General features: G+C 40.9%; 1 protein-coding gene across 3 annotated transcripts in view; it reads right to left on the bottom strand.

Moving 5' to 3' along the window:
* Positions 1 to 22,399, bottom strand: part of cyld (cylindromatosis (turban tumor syndrome)) — a 61,165-nt gene that overhangs the window by 37,827 nt on the left and 939 nt on the right. For 2 of the 3 annotated variants that reach the window (XM_078210875.1, XM_078210876.1), the window contains exons 2-5: positions 10,517 to 11,182; positions 5,728 to 6,027; positions 3,759 to 3,861; positions 440 to 535 (exon numbers count right to left, since the gene is read on the bottom strand). In XM_078210875.1, the coding sequence (XP_078067001.1) occupies positions 440 to 535; positions 3,759 to 3,861; positions 5,728 to 6,027; positions 10,517 to 11,020 (1,003 nt within the window). In that variant the 5' untranslated portion in view covers positions 11,021 to 11,182. Of the gene's footprint in view, positions 1 to 439; positions 536 to 3,758; positions 3,862 to 5,727; positions 6,028 to 7,139; positions 7,257 to 10,516; positions 11,183 to 22,399 lie in introns of all 3 variants that reach the window. The other variant, XM_078210874.1, reaches the window with a different exon arrangement.

Below are 22,399 nucleotides of genomic sequence, written 5' to 3'. Positions count from 1 at the left end.
TTATGGTATTGCTAAATTTAGAAAAAGGTGCCACAGGTTATATGTTAAACATCAAGACAATATCTTGCACAACTGCAATCAGATACAATCATCTGTCATCAGCACCAGGAGGCAAATATTGACCATTTTGATATACCAATAAGGTTTCTGGAATATAAAAATTCTAAAGATTTATTGATTTAAAAAAAAATAAGTACAAATGCAGTTACTCTAAGCAATCACACCTGTATACATTATGAAATCTAACAGCAGTTTTTAAAAAATATTTGGATTGTCAACTTTATGCAAATATTATAGCATCACAAAAAACTTATACAGAGGTAATGTTCTAAACAAAATGTAGCAATCCATTTAGAGCACATCAGTCTTTGCTCTACGGGCCAATATTTGATGAATAAAGTATCCTCACAATGTGGAGCAGGAAAGAACACTGCCCTACCTTTATTCTTTGATCTGCTGCTCACATTTGAAGAGATCTTTTCATTAATGCCTCTTGATGCAAAGCTTTGTTTCAACGGTCGTGATTCTGGGGTATCTGCAATGTTTGTTCAGAGCCCAATTAGCAAAGTACCTTCATCACAGGCTCACATTTTTTGTTTAATAACACCATTTCTCAGACCCGTAGGTACATTGTTTACACATCCCAGGACATGACACTGCTGTCAGCAGTGTCCGAGACAATGACAAGATCAACGCTTGTTCCCCTTGCGGGCATTAAACACTCAGATACACTTTTCCTGCTGAATCAAAAGAAACCTCATTCCAACAAACCCAATTAAGCTCAAAATTTTAGGTTGTTTCAAACCACATAAAATATGGTGGTGTGGTGGGGTGTGTAGGGGAGGACATATTTTGATGTTTACACCTCAACGGAAACAGGGGTGTCGGAATGACACCCAAGGTGTGGCCTATCCTACCCTTTGCGAACCCAAGTCTAGCTAGCCTGACTGGTATTACGTGGAAGGTGTCTTGTTCAGGGTTTTGAGAGGATCCGACATATTCTAACGCAGTGAAATCAGAAGAGCTTTGATCTCTGAGGAAAATGTTTTGCTAGTACCAGGCAGAGGACCATCTGGGAAGAGGGTTTGTGTTCCCTTCAAACACATGTGAGGAAGGCAACCACCTTTCCTTTCCCCCAACTCAAATATGGCCAGCAAAAACAAATCTCATCGGAAAACAGCATGAATGGACCTGGCAACCACATCTTACTCGGTATCGTTGTCCACAAATTGCAGGTGGATCCAGACCATTAACATGCTTAACTAGAATTCCAACAACAAGATCATCCACTGTTGCTATGGTTGGAAAGTTAGGAAGTCCATGGTTGCCTACGCCACTCAATGGCATTTAGATGACGGCAACCCATTTATTTTCTGGCTGGTTGCTATTTGAAACTAAATTTCATACATGCATTTTGAATACTGCTCCCCAGAAACTGGCAAACCATTATTGTAGAGATGAATCCAGGGAGTTAAAAACTACAGAATTTGTCCACAGTACCCAAGGTTCAGGTGAAATTTACAAACTCAAACCCCAAATGCCTTTAACTGGGTGGGTGGGGGTTTTCTGCAGGTACTTGTATAACAATTACATATTTTAACATTTTTGTCTTGCGTCAATTTGAGGAATTAGAAACTGGAATTCTTTTAGGCGCACACAATTTCAACAGCCAAAGTAAAACCAGCTCTCGACTCAGTCCTGAACTCAAGGGTACACACTCCTATACATTGTAATATTTTCCAATTACCCACACCAGACACCATATCAGCGCCAATTAAGTTTGGAAATTATTCCCCCACCCCCGGCGAGAGTGGTGCAACTTTTTAAACTTCATGTCATGTGTTATTTTTAAGACGTTACACACAGATCTTAGCAACAAAGGGACATTGCAACAGTAAACTGCATGATGACATTTCAATAATTTAATTTATGTTACATGTTCCAAAATGAAAAAAATTACTTGATCAGGTGATTGTGAAATTTGGAAGTCTTTCTATTAAGCTTTGAATGGAATGGAATTTTAATTACTTTGAATTTGTTTGCAATTAGTATAGTTAATTTAACAGATGGTAGCTATTTACCACATTTATGAAATTTGGCCCAATGGACAAACATAGTAGATGCAAGACATTTGGTGATACAAAAATGTGTGGGGAATATTGTGGGTCATGCGTATTAGTAAACTTGCATTGAAAAGTATATTTTCCTTAGAAATAGCTTAGACAATATGCAAGAGGTAAAGGATACATTTCTAGTTCCATGTACTACACTCATATGAGGCATGATGGGAATTGTTAAATTGCCATTCTATTTAAGATTCTTTTGGACATCCAGTCTCACAACTACACACAAGGTTACATATTAACAACACACAGGTTGAGCATCGTTTTGAGCAGAGCAACAACCATAGGAACAAAAGTGGCCCATTCAGCCCCACAAACCAGTTCCATTAATTTATTAGATCACTGCTAATCAATATCTTCATTCCAGTTAAGTTTCTTTTCCCCTTACATTCTCAGCCTTTTGGCTAAGATTGTGCGTCAGATCAAGCCCAAGATAGGGTACAATGCCTTATCTTGTCAGCTTGGATTTTGTCTGTCTCTCTTGTGGACACATGAATTGGATTCAATGGGATTTTGAATTTGGCTTTTGAAGCAAGCAAGGAATAGATTTGGGTTTTGCCAGTCCATTCTGAACACTGGCTTTGCAACTTTAAGAATAGAGTATAAAAATTTTTTAAATCCTCGCTTAATGAAAATCTATTAATCTTGGGTCTAACATTTCGAAGTGACCTAGCCACAGAGAGTTCCAGATTTCCAAAATGTGTGTGTGAAGTACTTCCTCATATAACCCCTGAATGACCCAGTTCTAACTTTAAGATTGTCCCACCAGATGGTTTCTGTCCATCTCCCCAACCAAATCCTTTAATTGTCTTGAACAACTTAACGATATCACCTCTCAAATTTTGGGAGAAAAGAATAGTTTACAAAAGGCACCAATATTATTATTATGGTGTTTTTCTTTTCTGTTTAGAACATCTTTCTCTGAGGAAATATTTCATCTAAACAGTTTCTAATACATACATGAAAGTCCCCGTCTTCAGAGATCAATTTGCATCATCTACTAAACAGTTTGGCTTGAAATATTGTACTGACTTGCATTGCAGGGTTAAAGATAGGGCTCTGTGACATCACAAAGAACATAACAATAAACACTAATACTCCAGCAACAGTAATTTTAATATGTGCAGGCAACCATAATTCATGGTGTGAACCATGTAAACACACATATTGGGTGCAATTTAATGCCCCCACCACCCCCAAGGGGAGTTCAGAGATGGGAGGATGCGTATGGGGACTCCGTTTTCCTGCCTCCCCCGGTCAAGCTCAGGACAGGAAGGTACATTACCTGCCTGGAGCCAACTGAGGCACTTTAGTCACTTAAGGGCCTTATCTCACCACAGCTGGCATTCAACCAGCACCAGGCAGGTTCTCACCATCAGAGAAGACTATCCAGAAAGCCCTGTGGCCTAATAGGGGAAAGGGGGCTCTTGCTCACAGCTACTCTGTGCCCAATTGAGGGACCCAGCATTGGGAAGGCCCCCCCCTACCCCCTGCTGAAAGCCATCCCCCTTGCACTTAGTCAATCTTCTCTACAAACTTCATTAACTTAAAAACATTTTGAATCGAAATTAAATGCAAGGAATTTCCAGGAGAATTAGCTTTTTTAAACTTTGGAAAAGCAGAAGGTATATGTACCTAGTATTACATCTTCTATCCACAGAAGGGAGACTTTTCCTTGTGGAATATTGTACAGTACTTTTCCTTCCCACGTGCCATCCCAATCACCCAAGACATTGTCCTAAAAACAGAAATTTTAATAGTTCAGTCGTTAATATTTATAGTAAGCATTGTGTACTGCTCAAGGGATAAAAGCAATGCCCTAGAGTATACATTTTATTAATGAATACATAGTACATAGACATGAAGTTATTTTGTACTCATAGCTTTTAAGTATTTCTTTCCTCCTCCACCTGGACTTTCTCTTGGATTCATTCCATTCTCTGTGTCTCAGTTCTCTCAGCACTTCACTGCAGCAATTTGTTACACTCCCTCCCCAGTCTACTATAGACAATGGTGGGGGTGAGGATGGTGAGGGAAGAGAGAGAAGTGTTGATTGACTCAGTATTGGATTCAGAATCGTTTCCAATTTACATGAATTCAAATTCAGCAACTCAATGCAAAGTGGTCAGATTTGCTGATTACATTAAACTGGGAGATCGTTTAGAAAATATACAATATGTTGGACAAATCATTTAAGTAGGCCGAACAACGAGATAAAATTTAATGCACATAAGTGCAAAATGCAAAGGAAGGAAAAATATGAGTGACACAGAATGGTGCTGATATAGCAAAGGAAGAAGTCAAACAGACCTCGGAGTCTTAGTAGACTTGACAGTGAATAAGTCTAACTGATGAAAAGCAGCAAATCTAACAATAGAATGTTAAATTGCACTGCTAAAACAGTAGAATTCAAGCCAGAGTGCAGTCAAACTTTATATAGCACACTGGCTAGACCACACCCTGAATGTTGCATCTAATTCTGGTCTCCAAGAAACCATTAAAACACTGAAGACAGTACATAGTCAAAAGGCTTAACGCTGGTGCCAGAGATCTGTGTTGTCATGAGGCACCGCAAGAGACTTGGGCTTTTCGATTTTTGAAAGGAGGTAAGATTGTTGAAGCATTGGGAAAAGTGGACTATTAAGTTAAACTAGAGTAGCAGAACAAGGAAGGGCAGGCTCAATCTAGTAACTGTTAAAATTGGGATCAGAAAATTCTTCAAACAAGCAGAAAATCTTGTAGTGGATAAAGACTTCAGGTGGAATAGTGGAGGCAAAATTCCTAAAGTCATGTAAGAAACAATTAGCTGTCACAACGTTAGGGAGGGGTGGCGGGGGGGGGGGGGGGGGGGGGGGCACAATTTTAAAATCTTTCGGGATGGTTGATCCAGTAATTAAAACTTCTACTAGTCAACCAGTTAGAAGTTTGGAAATCCAATACTCTAATGCATAATCTTACTTTACATCTAAAATGTGTACTTTTGCAAAAGCAATGAATGGTATTAACCTTGGGTCAAAGATGGCATCTCATAGACCCAAGTTATAAGATTGTGGACTGAAGCCTCATGCCAGATACTTGAGCACATTTATGTTGATAATTTAGAGCAGTAAAGACTGGGGTGATGGCAATTGCAGGGGTGGGGGGTGCTGTCTTTTGGATGAGATATTAAACAGTTTCCTTAAGTAGATGCAAAAGATCCCATGACCTTATTCAAAGAGGAGAATACTCCTGGTTTCCTGTTCAACATTTACCCTTTCACCAACATGATTTAAAAAGCAGCTTGCCATTTATCTTAGTGTTGCTCACGAGACCTAGTACACAAACTGACTGCACATTTTCCTACAATAAAACAAAGGCAATGTTTTAAGATGTACTTAATTGGCTGTTAAGATCCTGAGGTACGAAAAGCATTAAACAAATGCAAGTTCTTTTTTGTTATTCTTAGGATATAATTCTTGGATCATTAGGCTCAACATTTTCAGAAAGACAAATTAGTTTTATGCTAACCCCCAGAGACAGACTACAACTAGCTGCAAATATGGCAACAAAAGATGTCCCACACCAGAGAATAAAATCATAAGCACTTACAAAGAAATCTTCTCACCATGTCAACACCTAAAAAATAGCCATAGTCTTCTTTTCCTGACAGTAGACCACAGAATACGACTGTTCCAAACACTAATTCATTGTCAATATATGTAGACACCCTCGAGTTAATTTCTATGGCAGACTTATCACTGTACAGAAACATTTCAGTGTTGCCAGGTTGGAGTTCAGTATCGTCTTCCTCTTCAACAAGCTCCAGTTTGTCAAAAGGAACAAAAACTCCACAATCATCTTCACACCTAAAGAGTTGTTTTCCTTTGTAGGAGCCATCTGTATAGCCTTGACCCCTGCCTTCTTCCTGTTAAATCAGAGACATTAACACATTAATAAAATAGGCTCAAATAACTAAACTGCAGAATAAAGATATTACACAAAATAAATATCTGGTTATCCATATACAAACCACAGATAATTACTATAATAGGAAATACAATAGCCTACAATCAAAAAGACTAGTGAAAACAGTTGTTTGATTTGTAAGTGTCACATTGTGATTTTTAAAAATTTGAACAGTAAGAAATTGGGAATATGTTTAAATGCTACATTCCAAACCAAAGTGACTGACCACAGGATTAAAAAATCAACAACAGACAAGAGGCATTGATAATGCATGTTAAAGCCAAATGCGAGTTTGTGGAATGTCACAGTTTAGACTAATTCTAATGTGGTCAACCATTTCACCCCAGGATGGCCCCCAATCCTTTTGAGATCAGCAGGAGAGGCTCATCAGTGACAAGAAGGTTATTTGAAGACCTAAAACATTTAACAATCACTTTTGTAGTCCTTGCTGTTTTATTCACTCATATTTAGTCGGCAGAGTTCTCCCAGTTATTATACTTGGCATTTGAACTATGGAATATTTCATATGTAAAATGTTTAAATATATAGATATAAATTATTTGAATAAAGATTTCAGAAGGAAAATGATAAAGTGCAAGAAAACAAATAAGAAATAATTTCTGAATTTCAAAATTATTATTTTTTTGAGTAAACTGGTCCAGAGATTGCAAATGCACCAAAGATAAATATAAAATTATTGCTTTGGATGCAAGCAACCAGAGTAAAAAATATGCACACATGAACCTTGCTCATCAGGAAAGGGATCTGGGTGTTGCGTGTTAAAAACTGTTCAAACCATTAGCTGGCTTCAGTGAAAACAAACAAGGTGTGTTGCAGTAACAGAGGAACAGAATACAAATGAAGGTGAAAACAGGTTTATACTCTGATTAGCTTCTTCATGTTGCGCTGTGTCACCATAACATAGGAGGGACATTATTGAGAAGGGTACAAATTAACATCGACAGGATAGCAGGTGTCTGTATCTTGAGGAAAAAATCTAAGGAAGTTTGTCTTAGACTCATTGCAAATAAAGAAACTTCCCAGTTTCCTGGGGATTTACAAGGTTTTCACCTGGTTTATTAGGAATGTTACTTCTTGTGGCATTGCACATAGGAAGGGAAATCTGTTGTGTTGAACCATTTTATCTTGAGCTTTCCAAAGGATGTGGTGACAGAATATCCTAAAACACTGGACCACAGAAACTGTTACTAAAGTAATTAAAAAACAGCAAAATAACTTGGAGAATGTAATTTATAGATTTTCTTCTGACACCAGACAAACATAACAGGAAAACTGAACCTACTCAAACCTCATGCACCATGGTGGAGAAGAAAAAATAGAAACTGGTGAAGAATGAAGCACAGTTAAGTGGCAACAATAAATTAACAAATTATAGAAGACCAGCCAGCTCTAAATCAAAAAATTATAACAGCAGCAGGAACCAGCAAATGAAAGATAATTACAGGTTGATGTAATGGGAGAAATGGGCTTGCATCTGGCAAACATAATTTAATATAGATAATTTTAGCATTAGGTATTTTAGGTAGTGCCAATGCCAAGCATTTAAACAAACAAGACTGCAACTTTAAGGCTATTAAGTCAGAGAAAGACTTGGATGTTTCAGTACGTGTATCTTTGAAGGGTTGTGAGGTTTTACAAAAGCAGGTTTGCCAGAATGATTAAAATACTGAGCAAAAAACATTGCCTTATTTGCACAAGACCTTGGCTGGCCTTCATTTAGAATAAACCACAAGAAACAGGGATAGGTCATACAACCCACTGATTCTGCTCCACCATTTAACTGCTAATCTGATTGTAGCCTTAACTCCACTTTTCTGCCAACCCGTCTCTTCTCCCACCCAACACCCCCCCCCCCCCCACCCCTTACCTAATCTATTGGACTTTGCATAATTGAGGGAATTTTGGAAGATTACAAAAATATGCATCCATAATCTTAAACACGATAGTTGCAGAAATAATGTGGATAGTTTTGATCCATTTACAGTTGATTCAGAAAATTTGAAAGATGTACAGAGGAGGACCACTAGATTGACACTCGGTTTAAAGATTCATAAGAGTAAAAAAAACTGATCTTTTTGCCCTAAAAATGTAAACTAACAAGGTCTTTATAATAATGAAAGGATATTTGGTTCATGTGGATAAGTTATCTAAATTAGATAGACAAGGAGGACCAGCAAACAAGATTATACCTTCTGCAAGCATAGAAGTAGATCAGGCATCTTCATTTAGTTATTGACCTTTGGAAGTAGCAGCCAACAAGTGCAGATTCATTGCAAACACTGAAAAAGGGAACTTGGTGAGTTCCTGACTGGGCTGACAGAAGGTTGGTGGAGGGTTGAGGAATGTTTCTTTGTCACAGGGTATAGACAATTATGTTTTCTTTCCTGACAGTAAAGCTGTTTACACAAAATAAAAGTTTCTAATGAATTTCAGCTAATAGGGCATTTAGCTTGTTCAGGCATTAGGCAATTATATATGTGCATAATGCAAAGAGAGAGTTAAACTCATAAGCAGACTTTCAACTGATGGTTTACTAGCTGTTGTCACTGGAAGTAATGTTAGAGAACCCACAATGCAATTGTCTGAAATAGGCATATTTTGAGCTACAGGAACAGTGTGTTGAGATTTTTACATTTCTCTGGCATGGGATTTCCACTGCACCAACTTATATTTAAGTACTTATAGTCTGAGGCAATGACAGAGTCGGAGTATAATATTTACCAAGCGAAAAGCCCGACGATCAATATTTCAGGCAAATCAAACCACAGATATTTCCTGTTCTGCTGAGTATTTTCAGCATTTTCTGTTTGTAGTTGGTATTGGAACATAGTCCCTAGGAATTTAGTCACATCTTCCCAAGTTTATTTATTCCCCATTTCCTTTTATCTTTTTCCACTGCAGACCACGGTAATACTTTGTAATACAATGACCGTTTTCTGGCTGAGATAGTGGCATCAGTAAATTCTACACTTCTGCCTGCCATCAGCTGACTATATAGCTCTGATTCACTATGTTAAACCACAACAGAGTATGAAACAGAAATTGAAGACACTCCTCAGACCAGAATGCTCTTATTGATATAAAGTACCCTGCTTTTATGTTGCCATTCTATGCAGAAAAGAAATGTTTGATTTTCAGTAAGTTTTAAGCTTCTAAATGAGAAGATAATAATGAGAAGTTTAAAGTAGAAAAATAACAGCTTTTCGTAATAGTGAGAGAGATTTTAGTACCTGCTGAAATTAAAATTCATGCAGACGAAAATCATATTCTAAAAATACTTAAGACTGAATACTTAAGAATTTTCTCAAGGTCCATTTTATTATGTAAGTGATAAGAATATGTAGCATACCAAAATTATGTCGTCTTATGCTTTATCAAAACCACTTTGTATTTGTCAACTGTGGAACTTTCCAGATCAGAAAGGTCCACTTAGTTATTCCAATTTCCTGCAATATCAGTAGGTGCACTCTTAATAGGATTCCCACTGTTAATCTTATGGTTTACCCATCTCAACTTCCCATGACACACCATCTTATGCAGAATTTTTCTTTTAAAATCTATCAACTGCCTGCCTTGTTCCTCCCACAGCAGTTGCAACTGAAATTTAACAATGTCAAATATAAGATTTAAATAAAAATTGAAAGAGGGAGAAAAATGGGTGGGGGGGGCAAGGAAGGGTGAATGGAGGCAGGAAGTTTGAGGTCTCCTACCTATCACCATACGCCCTGGGGAGAGCAAAGTCATCAAATACTACATGGAAGGCTCATAGTGAAATAAGTGAATGGGAATTGGGGAGGGGGGTGGGGCAAGTACAGGGGCTGAGTAGGTAGTGTCAAATTTAAAAAAAATATGGTGGTGGGGGGAGTTGGTACGGTTAACCATGTAGCAAAACAGTGGAAAGGAAGAGATTGGGTATGGGAGCTAGATAGGAAATACAGGGGATGGAGGGGATAGGAAGGCAGCGCCTGGGGGTTGGAGGCCACATTATCCCTGTAGCCCCCACCAGTCCACTAGGCCATGCCATCTGCACATACCATCCAAAAGGGGGAAAAAAGTAAAAGTAAACTTCCGAACCTGCAACAAAGTGACAGTTGTGACGAGAGAAACTGCATTCTCCAACGTCCCTTGTGAAAAATCATGGAAGGTCCACTAATAATTTTCAATCTCTGATCAGGATCTGCTCTTATGGATAGAGACCAATGTATATTCTAGGACTCCACAAATAAGGGAAAAAAATGCCCTTTTAGAGCAAACATGCAGAATAATTATGAAGGCAGAAAAATGAGCTGATTTAAGGATTGCAGCCTTTAATTATTTATCAAAATTAGCTGGGAAAGACACAAAGTTTCTACCTCCCTCTCCCTTTTTTATTTCACCATAATTTACCTTGTTACATTCAAGAAACAGAAAAGGATTTGAACACTTACCAACAATTCCACTCCAAAACACAATTCAGACAGCAACTTGCTCTGTAGCAACGATCCCTTGAATCGTACAATACCCGGCACTTTCTCATCACCAGACCTCAGCTGAACTTTAACCTTCGAATCATAATCAATCTGGAGTGCTTTCTGCAGTTTTGGCTTGTTTTTGGACAGAATATGCCTCTCATCACAGGTTGAAACAGCTAAAAGCAGTTCAGCTACCCTTCCCTCAATTTCTTGCAAATCTTTTTCTTCAACAAGCATGATAGTATATGGCTGTTCTAAGCACTGCATGGTAACAAACCCTCTTTTATTCTTGTTAGAATGAACATTTGACATGTGAGGACCTCGATCATGAAGCATGAGCATGCGGCCTTTTACTAGTCTTAAAGATATTTGAGTATGTTTATCAATTGCACTACAATCCTGAGCAACCAAATAATATTTGGGTTCATCCCGAAGTGTCACATTAGACTTCTCTTTGCTCCATATAGCAGAATTCAACATGATGCAAGTTTTCAGTAAGTGTGTTGATTGTATCCCAAAGCCAACGTGTTATTATGATTCTAAGGGCCATGAAGGATGTACACTCTCCATCCTGCTGAACACATTAAATAGATTCTGTAGCAGAAAGATAAATTCTTCAAGTGAAAGACATTCACTGGACAGCTGGAAAAGGAAAAAAAATAGTATTTTAATATAATTATTCCAACTTTTTTTGATTTTTCTCTAATTCCCACACAAAATACAAGCAGAATGTGCATCATATATACATGAATTATTCAGCAAAAGATATAATTGCAAATGTTTTAATGTGAACTTGAAGGGATTCTAGCACAGCGGTTATGTTACAGAACTAGCAATCCATAGGACTGGACTAATGGTCCTGACGCGAGTCCAAATTCTACCATGGCAGCTGGAGGAATTTAAATTCAGCAAGTCAGTCATTTGTATAAAATTGCATGAAAATGTTGAAGAAGAATGAAACCCAAATGGATTACCTGATATTGACCCAGGTACTGAAAATAACAAAGGCATATCCAGTCCAGTCAACCCTACAAATTATTAATTGCTAACATCTGGAAACTTGTGACAAAATTGGGGCAGCTGTCCCATAAGCTCGTCAGGCAAAGGTCACGCTCACAAAATCAAATCTTTCAGCCAAAAGCCACACTCCTCCATTATCATGACTGGCTATGTCTGTCTCACTGGCATACTTACCAGAAATGGGAGCACAATAGTATGCAATTGGGAGGCAGTGGCTGCAAGAGCCCCGTTGACTCCAGATCCCATGAAGTCTTGTGGCATCAGGTTAAACATGGGCAAGGAAATCACCAACTAATTACCACCTACCACTCTCCCTCAGATAATGAATCAATGTCCCTCCATGTTGAGTATTACGTCGGACGAACACCAGTAGCAAGGGCACAGAACGTGGGTGGACAACTTCAATGTCTATCACCAAGTTATCACACAGCTGATCAAGTTATGAAGGACGTAGCTACCAGATTGGGCCTGCAGCAGCTGGCAAATAAACCAGCAGGAGGAAAAAATCTACTTGACCTTGCCCTCACCTTGCTGCTACTGCATCTATCTATGCCAGTGTCAGCAGGAGTGACCATAGCACAGTCCTTGTGAAGACGCCCCCTTGTGATGTATGGCACTCGCACTGCGCTAAATGGGGGTAGATTCAGGACAGATCAAGCAGCTCAAAACTGGACACACACAAGACACAACTGGTCTTGTGAATTCCATTACAATCTGTAACCTCATGGCCCAGCATATCCCTCATTCTCCTACTACCACCACCACCACCATCAAATCAGGTGACCAACCTTGGTTCAGTGAGAAATGTAGAACAGCATATCAGGAACAGCACCAGGCACATCTAAAAATGAGGTGCCAGCCTGGTGAAGCAACATGGGACTAAATGCATGGTAAATAGTGGATGCAAAATGTTATTTACAGAGCTAAGCAGTCCAACAGATCAGATCAAACTTCTGCCACACCAGTATGGAAGCTAGTGGACCATTAAATAATTAACAGAAAGAGTCTCCATGAACAACCCCATTCTCATTGACAGCACAGCCCAGCACTTGAGTGCAAAAGACAAGGCGTTTGCAACCATCTTCAGCTGGAAGTTGCCAAATGGATGGTCCAGCTTGGTATCCCCCTAACGTTCCCTGCATCAGAAGCACCAGTCTTCAGCCGATTCAATTACTTCATGTGATCAAAATAGCTGGGCACTCTGGATGCAAATGATATAGGTCCCAACAACATCCAAATGCAGTACTGAAGATGTGCTCCAGAGCTGGAAATGCCTCCTGCCAAGCCGTTCCAGTACAGCTACAACGCAGCAGCCACCCGACAATGTGAAAAGTTTTTTAGCTCTATGGTTTGTTTTGTGATGAGGATAAATCTGGCCACATCAGTCTACTCTCAATCAGTAACAAACTGATAGAAGGGATCATTTACAATAGATTTCTAGACTTTAAAGGTGTCAAGGGAGGTATGGGGAGAGTGCTCGAGATAGAGGTTCAGCCATGATCATATTGAATGGCCGAGCAGGCTTAAACGGCCTACTCCTATTCTCTATGTTTTTTATGTTTCTACAAAGCTATCAAAGCAGCATTTGCTTGACAATATTCAGTTTGGGTCCTGCCAGGGCCATTTGGCTCCAGACCACAAAATACAGCCTTGGTCCAAACATGCACAAAAGAACTGAGGGGTGATGAGAGTGACTACCCATATGACCAAGTGTGGTATCAAAGAGGTGTAGTAAAATTGAAGTGAATGGGAATTGGGGGGATAGAATTCTCCACTGGCTGAAGTCATACTTGGCACAAACAAAGGTCGTGGTTGTTGGAGGCCAATCACCTCAATCATTGCAGGAGCTCCTCAAGGCAGTGCCCAGGTCCAAACCATCTTCAGCTGCTTTATTAATGACCATTGCTCCATCATGAAAGTTAAAAGAGGGGTTACTTGCACAATGTTCAATTCCACTCACAACTCTTCAAATAATGAAGCAACTAGTGTCCTCTTGCAACAAGACCTGGACAATTATCAGGCTTGGGTTGATAAATGACAAGTAACATCATGCTGCACAACTGCAAAGAAACAACTAGCTCCAACAAGATAGAGAATGTCCCCACTTCCCTTGACATTCAATGGCATTTCCATTACGGAATACCCCACCATTAACATCCAATAGAAGGAAGGTGATCACAGAAACTGAACTGAACTAGCTATATATAAACATTCTGGTGCAACGCAGGTTGGAGATTGGGAATTCTGTGGGAAGTAGCTCACCTCCTGGACTCCCCAAAGCCTGACCACCATCTACAAGCCAAAAGTCAGAAGTGTGATAGAAAACTCTCCGGATGAGTGCAGCTTCAACAAGATTCAAGAAATTCAATAGCAATCAGGATAAAGCAGTCCACCACCTCAAAAGTTCATTCGTTTATGCACACCGCATCTGTAGCATCTACCACCTACAAGATGCAATGCAGCAAATCCAAAAGGCTCCTTCGGGAGCACCTCCCAAACACATGACCGCCACTACCCGGAGGATCAAGGACAATAGATGCCTGGGAACACCACGACCTGCAAGTTTCCCGCCAATTACACATCATCCTGACTTGGAAGCATATCGCCGCCATTCCTTTATCATCAGTGGGTCAAAAATCATAAAACGCCCAACTCAAAAACACTGTGGGAGTAACTACAAACATAAGAGCTGCAGTCATTCAAGCAGGTGGTTCACTACCACCTTCTCAAACAAAGTTGGGGATAGGAAATAAATGCTTACCTTCCAAGTTAAAAGCACATCCAATGAACAAATTCCCATGGACAATTCTGTTTGAAAATGTCAGACGTACCTACCCAAGCAGGATTCACCACCTTAAGTTTTCAAAATGCATATAATCAAGCCATAGAATTTTTAAAAAATAATATAGCACCAAGAGATGATTTGCCTTTCTCAGGGTCAAGTTTTCACTGTGAATGTTTGAAGGTGCAGCCTGTCAATGTTTGGATCAGGAGAAAACAGTGTTCATTGCCAACCCAGCTTAACTGCATAGAACCAGTTGAGGGCAGCCCTGTTTTCCACTCTGCCATTAAAGAAACTTAACAAAAACAGCTCCCAGTTCACTAACAACAGTTCTCTGAAATCTAATTCTCAGGGGCAAAGTTTAAGCTCAAGTCTCACAGCCATATCAGCCTTTTCAATGTTCACAAGTTTAATGTATTCAATTAAAAAATGAGCTGAAAACATTGTTTAGATGAGGTATTTTGAACTATTGTTGAAGTGAACTAATGTTTCTGCCTGGTTGAATGAGCGTTTATGAAGAGCTCTGAAGCAGAACTCCAATATGGTTGTAAAGTCAACCACTCAAGTCTAAACCATGCTAAATAACCACCTGTTTAAAATGCTGGTCATGCTGCAGACTTAACAGTGAGAACACACACCCTGGTGCAGCTACATCAACAGCTTCAGATAGAAGTTCAAATACTGAATTATGGCGGCACAGAAGGCCATTTGGCCCGTTGTGTCTATGCCAGCTCTCCGATGAGTAACTTACCTAGTTCTATTCTCCCGTCTTTTCCCTTAATCCTGCAGATTCTCTTTTTTCATACATTAGTCTAATTCCCTTTTGAATGCTTCAATTGAACCTCCCTCCACCACAGTCAGACAGAACATTCAAGGCCCTAACCACTCTTTGCATGAAAAAAATGTTCTCATATCACCATTGCTTCTTTTACTAATCACTAAATCTGTGCACTCTTGGTTGTGATCCTTTTTAGGAGTAGGAACAGTCTTTTCCTAGCTACTATATCCAGATCCCTCATGATTTTGAATACCTCTAACAAATCTACTCTCAGCTTTCTTTTCTCCCAACTTCTCCAATCTATCTTTATAACTTACATTCTTCATCCCAGGACCATTCTCTTGAATCTTTTCAGCACTCTCTCCAGTGCCTGCACACCCTAACTTGTGGAATCCAGAACTGGACACAATACTCCAGCTGAGGCCAAACTAGTGACTTATACAAGTTCAGCATAACCTCCTTACTCTTGTACTCATGCCTCTATTAATAAAACACATAATACTCTATGTTTTAAGTACTCTCCAATTCTGTTCTCCAGATTCAATGACTTTTGCAGATACACCCAGATCTCTCTGATCGCTCCCGGCTTTAGAGCTGTACCCACACATCATAGAAATCATAGAAAGAAATCATAGAAACCCTACAGTGCAGAAGGAGGCCATTCGGCCCATCGAGTCTGCACCGACCACAATCCCACCCAGGCCCTACCCCCACATATTTACCCACTAATCCCTCTAACCTACGCATCTCAGGACTCTAAGGGGCAATTTTTAACCTGGCCAATCAACCTAACCTGCACATCTTTGGACTGTGGGAGGAAACCGGAGCACCCGGAGGAAACCCACGCAGACACGAGGAGAATGTGCAAACTCCACACAGACAGTGACCCGAGCCGGGAATCGAACCCGGGACCCTGGAGCTGTGAAGCAGCAGTGCTAACCACTGTGCTACCGTGCCGCACTTTTATAGAGTAAGGCCCATTGAGGACCAATGTGACAATTTGTGTGTGGAGCCAGAAGACGTAGGTGAGGTTTTAAAGGAATACTTTGCATTTTGTGTTCACTATAGAGAAGGATGATGTAGGAATAGAAATCAGGGAAGGGCATTGTGATTTACTTGAACAACTTAACATTGAGTGGGAGGAGATATTAACATTTTAATGGGCCTAAAAGTGGATAAATTCCCAGGCCCAGATGAGCTGTATCCCAGGCTGCTATGGGAGGCAAGGGAGGAGATTGCAATGGCTCTGACAATTTTCAAATATTCTCTGGCCACAGGAGAGGTACCAGAGGACTCAGGGACACTGATGTGGTACCATTATTCAAGAGAAGTAGGGGGAAAAGCCAGGAAATTATAGGCAAGTGAGTCTAACTTCAATGGTAGGAAAACTATTGGAAAAAATTCTGAGGGACGGAATGAATCTCCACTTGGGAAGGCAAGGACTGGGAGAACATATACAAATTTGAATGTTTCGAGGAGGTGACTAGGTGTGTAGATGAGGGTAGTGCAGTTGATTGAGGCTACATGGACTGCAGTGTGGCTTTTAACATCCCCCATGGGTGGCTGATGAAGTTAAGAACCCATGGGATCCAGGCAATTTCTTAGAAATCTTAGAAACCCTACAGCACAGAAAGAGGCCATTAGCCCATCGAGTCTGCACCGACCACAATCCCACCCAGGCCCCACCCCCATATCCCTACATATTTACCCACTAATCCCTCTAACCTACGCATCCCAGGACACTAGGACAATTTTAGCATGGCCAATCAACTTAACCCGCACATCTTTGGACTGTGGGAGGAAACCGGAGCACCCGGAGGAAACCCACGCAGACACGAGGAGAATGTGCAAACTCCACACAGACAGTGACCCAAGCCGGGAATCGAACCCAGGTCCCTGGAGCTGTGAAGCAGCAGTGCTAACCACTGTGCTACCGTGCACTGAATCCAAAAATGGCTTAGTGGTAGAAACTTTTCCCCTTAGCAGACGGATCAATAACCAGGGGAAGTTAAGGGGTAGGTTTATAGGAAATGTGAGGAAAAACTTTTTCACCCAGAGTGGTGGGAATCTGGAACTCTCTGCCTAAAGGGATGGTAGAGGCAGGAACCCTCTTAACAGTTAATTATTTATTATGAGAAACAGAGACCACTCCATCTGACGAAGGAGCAGCAAGCTCCGAAAGCTTATGGTATTTGCTACCAAATAAACCTGTTGGACTTTAACCTGGTGTTGTGAGACTTCTTACTGTATTAGTGGTAGAAGACAGAGGGTGATGGTCGAAGGTTGTTTTTGCGACTGGAAGCCTGTGTTCAGTGGTGTTCTGCAGGGATCAGTGCTGAACCCTTTGTTGTTTATAGTGTATATTAATAATCTGGATGTAAATGTAGGAGGTATGATAAGTTCAGAGATGACACAAAAATTGGTGGTGTGGTAAAAAGTGAGGAGCAAAGCCTTAGATTTCAGGACAATATAGATGGGCTGGTCAGATGGGCAGAAAAGTAGCAACTGGAACCCAAAAAATGAGATAATGTATTTTGAGAGGACGAATAAGGCAAAGGAATAACAATGAATGGTCGGATCCTAGGAAGCACAGAGGATCAGAGGGACCTTGGTGTACATCTTCATAGATCTCTGAAGACAGCAGGACTGGTAGATAAGGTAGTTAAGACATATGGGATACACTGAATATAAGAGCAGGGGGGTTATGGTGGAGCTGTATAAAATGCTAGTTAGACCATAGCTATAGTGCTGTGTGCAGTTCTGGTTGTCACATTATGAGAAAAAAGTGAATGCACCAGAGAAGGTGTATAGGAGATTCACCAGGATGTCACCTGGGCTGGAGTGTTTCAGCTATCAAGAGAGACTGGATAGGCTGGGGTTGTTTTCCTTGGAGCAGAGAAGGCCAGGGGTGGGGAGGGGAGGGGAGACCTGACTGAGGTGTATAGAATTATGAGGGGCATAGATAGGAAGGAACTTTTCCCCTTAGCAGACGGATCAATAACCAGGGGAAGTTAAGGGGTAGGTTTATAGGAAATGTGAGGAAAAACATTTTCACCCAGAGAGTGGTGGGAATCTGGAACTCTCTGCCTAAAGGGATGGTAGAGGCGGGAACCCTCTTAGCATTTAAGAATTTAGATGAGCAAGTGAAATGCCATAGCATATGGGCCAAGTGCTGGAAAATAGGATTAAAATTGTTGGGGACCAGATCAGAAACTCCAAGGTAGATTATGAAGTTAGCCAAGACCCCAACTGCTTTTGAATTTGGCTTTGGTGCGAGCATAAGGTGGTTTCTCCAGGTGTGATTCTATTGACCCACAAGGAAGTTTTTATTAAAACAAACAATACAGTTTAACTACAACAAAAAGGATTAGCATAACTTTTACCAATTGAAATGCTTAAAACATGACAAGGTATAATTCTTAACTGCTAGCTACCTCTTAGTTCCAATTTAAGCAATATTCCCCACAAATGTAAACTCTTCAGAATCGGTGAGCAAAAAGCACACAGGCTTATGCGAGTTGGCTCAAGCCTTATCACCTCTGGACTGAGATACAGAAGACATCCGTCTTCTGACACTCAGACAGTAGCCTCCAGAGAAAGACCTGTCTTCACACAACAGAACTCTAAAGAGAGAGGTGGAGAAGAGCACCTCCTGCCTTTTGCAGACATCTGGAGGGAGAGAACCATTTTCTAGCAGGTCCCAGACTTAAATTTCCAAAGAGAAAGCTGCTGCTCTGTTCAAATTTGAACAGCAACTGCTTGCTTGCCCCTCTAAGCCTAGCTCCACCCATTCACATGACTCTTGCCTTGTCGATCAACCTAATTAAACCCTATTCTGAAACCCCAGGGAAAAACAACAAAACTGCATTAACGCCGATTAAAACAAAACACCCGAATAATTAGGAGCCATTCTTCTTCTGCATGCTCAGCATGTGGGTTGCCAGTTGTGGACAATCATCACCATAATCAGAGCTCAAGTATAAAACAGTCCCCTCACAGCAAATGTGACACAAATACTTTTCTTAAAGGCACAATATCATCACAGAATTGATAGGTGATTGACATCCAGCGTAAACACGATGGGCCTATTTCCGTGCTATAAAACTCTATGATTCTAACCTCATCGCCATCTGTCTGCCCATGCCACCAACTTGTCTATGCTTTTGAAGTTTTGCACTATTCTCCTCAGTTCATAATGCTTCCAAGTTCTGTATCATCCACAAACTTTTAAATGCCCCCTGTACACAAAGAACCAAATCATTAATATATACTGTCAGGAAAGGCAAGGGTTCCCACACTTAATCCATAGAACCTATTACAAACCTTCCTGCAGCCTGAAAAACATCCATTAACCACTACTGTTCCCTGTCATTCAACCAATTCCATATCCATGTTGCTACTGCCCTTTTATTCCATGAACTCTAAATTTGCTCACAAGACTGTGTGGCATAGTATCGAATGCCCTCACCTACCCTTGTCACTCAAAAAACTCAAGCAAGTTAGTTAAACATGATTTTTCCTACCTTTCTTTAATTAACATATTTATCTGTGAGATTATTAACTTTCCTCCACCACTGAAGTTAAACTGACTGGCCTGTGCTTGTTAGGATTATCGTTACACCCCTTTTTTTGAACAAGGGTATAACATTTGCAATTTTTCAGTCCTCCGGCACTATCCCAGAGTCTGAACAAGACTGAAAAATATGGCCAGTGCCTCTGTAATTTCCTCTCTCATTTCTCGCAGTATCCTTGGGTGCATCACATCTGGTCCCAGTGCCTTGTCAACTCAAGTACAGATAAGCAGTCCAATACCGGCTTCTTTTCAATTTTGAACCCTGCTAATGTCTGTATTACATTCTTCTCTTTTATTACGGCCTGAGTATCCTGTCTTTTCCCTTGGCAAAGACAGGTGCAAATCAATAATTTAGTACTTCAGCTACATCCTCTGCCTCCTCTTTTTGGTTGCTCCTCATCTCTATGCCTCCTTTTATTATTCATTTATCTATAGACGACTTTGGAATTCCCTTTAATGTTAGCTACCAGTCTCTTTTCATGCTCCCTCTTTGCTGCTTCACCTCCCTTCTAAAACCTCTAAATTCAGCCTGGTTCACAATTGTAGTTTCTACTTGACCACGCATAAGCACACTTTTTGCATCTTTATCATAATTTCTATCTACTTCATCACCTAAGGAACTCTGCATTTGTTTGCCATACCTTTCCCTTTTGAGGGAATAAATCTTGATAATGTTTGGATAATTAAAATCCAACATTATAAGTACTCAGTTTTTGCACCTCTCTGCCGTTTCCGTGCAAATTTGTTCTTCTACGTCCTTCCCACTAGTGGGCGATGGACTACACTGAGCAATGTAACTGCACTTTTTTGTGCCTTAGATCTAGCCAAATTGATTATGTCTTTGATCCCTCTGGGATATCCTCCTTCCACACCACTGCAATACTCTCCTCAATCAATACCACTACCACCTCCTGCTTTTCTTCATTTCTTATATTTCCCTAACATCTTGGGGCGACACGGTAGCACAGTGGTTAGCACTGCTGCTTCACAGCTCCAGGGACCTGGGTTTGATTCCTGGCTTAGGTCACTGTCTAAGTGGAGTTTGCACATTCTCCCCGTGTCTGCGTGGGTTTCCTCCGGGTGCTCCGGTTTCCTCCCACAGTCCAAAGATGTGCGGTTAGGTTGATTGGCCATGTTTAAATTGCCCCTTAGTGTCCTGAGATGTGTCGGTTAGAGGGATTAGTGGGTAAAATATGTAGGGATATGGGGGTAGGGTCTGGGTGGGATTGTGGTTGGTGCAGACTCGATGGGCCGAATGGCCTCTTTCTGTACTGTAGGGTCTCTATGATGACGATCTTGTATCCAGGAACACTCAACACTCCTGCACCCGAGCACCCAATTGGAACATTCAACCAAAACTTCCTGACTGCTTATTTTATAGTTTTAAAAAATCTTGTTCTATCAAAAACATTGCCTAGTGTTAATATACATACAATTACATTTATTAGTTGGTAAAATACTGCAGTATGAACATGTCCAAATCTTCAAGCCTGATATCCAAATTTTAAAGCACTCACTTCAGGAAAATTACTCTGCTCTTCAATTAAATCTATTTCCCAATGTAAGACCACAATCAAGATGTTCGACAGTAAAGAAAAGGTCTACTTCCAAAGAAAAAATGCATCAACAGCAATAAAGAATCAAAACTAATCAGACAGCAGTGCGCGCTTTGATCAAAATGCAATGCAACATAGTACAATCATTTGTATTCCCATCATAGTGGGCACAGTGGTTAGCACTGCTGCCTCACAGTGCCAGGCAGTATGAACACTTTCCCTTTGTCTGCATGGGTTTCCTCTGGGTGGTCAGGTTTCCTCCCACGGTTCAAAGATGTGCAGGTTAGGTGGATTGGCTATGCTAAATTGACCCTTGGTGTCCAAAGATGTGTAGGATAGGTGGATTAGCCATGGTAAATGTGCAGGGTTTTAGGGACAAGGCTGAGGGGAGGGGCTGGTTGGGATTCTCTTAAGGAAAGCCAGTGCAGAGTCGGTGGACTGATTGGCCTCCTTCTGCGCTGTAGGGATTCTATGCTTCCTGAAGCAGGTCAAAAAACAGGGAGCTGACCCACAACCGTAAAAAGCTGAACATGTTTACTAGACTGGTTAGTACACATCGACATATTACCTTAAATTCAACTGAATTTGTATTATTCTTATATGGGTGGACATCGCTGGCTGGGTCAGCATTTGCTGTCCATCCCCAACTGCCTTTGGTAAGCCGCCATCTTCACCCACTGGAGTCCATATGATGTAGGTACATAGTGCTGTTAGGAGTGCCACAGTGGCAAGCACTGCTGCCTCACAGCTCCAGGGACCTGGATTCGATTCCCAGCTTGGGTCACTGTCTGTGCAGAGTCTGCATGTTCTTCTTGTGTCTTTGCTTTCCTCCCACAGTCCAAAGACGTGCGAGTTAGGTGCATTGGCCATGCTAAATTGCCCCTTAGTGTCCCGGGATGTGTAGGTTAGAGGGAATAGCGGGGTGAATGTGGGGTTGCGGGGATAGGGCCTAGGTGGGATTGTTGTCAGTGCAGACTCGATGGGCCAAATGGCCTCCTTCTGCACTGTAGGGATTCTATGATTAGGAAGGGTGTTCCAGGATTTTGACCCTGTGACTGAGAAGCAATGGCAATATAGTTCCAAGTCAAGATGATGTGTGACTTGGAGGGGCATTTGGATATGGTGTTCCTATGCAATTGCTGCCCATGTT

This window comes from Mustelus asterias, chromosome 4 (assembly GCF_964213995.1).
Source record: "Mustelus asterias chromosome 4, sMusAst1.hap1.1, whole genome shotgun sequence".
Taxonomy (NCBI): domain Eukaryota; kingdom Metazoa; phylum Chordata; class Chondrichthyes; order Carcharhiniformes; family Triakidae; genus Mustelus; species Mustelus asterias.
Note: the sequence above shows the minus strand (reverse complement) of the source record. Positions and strands in the feature narration are given on the sequence as shown.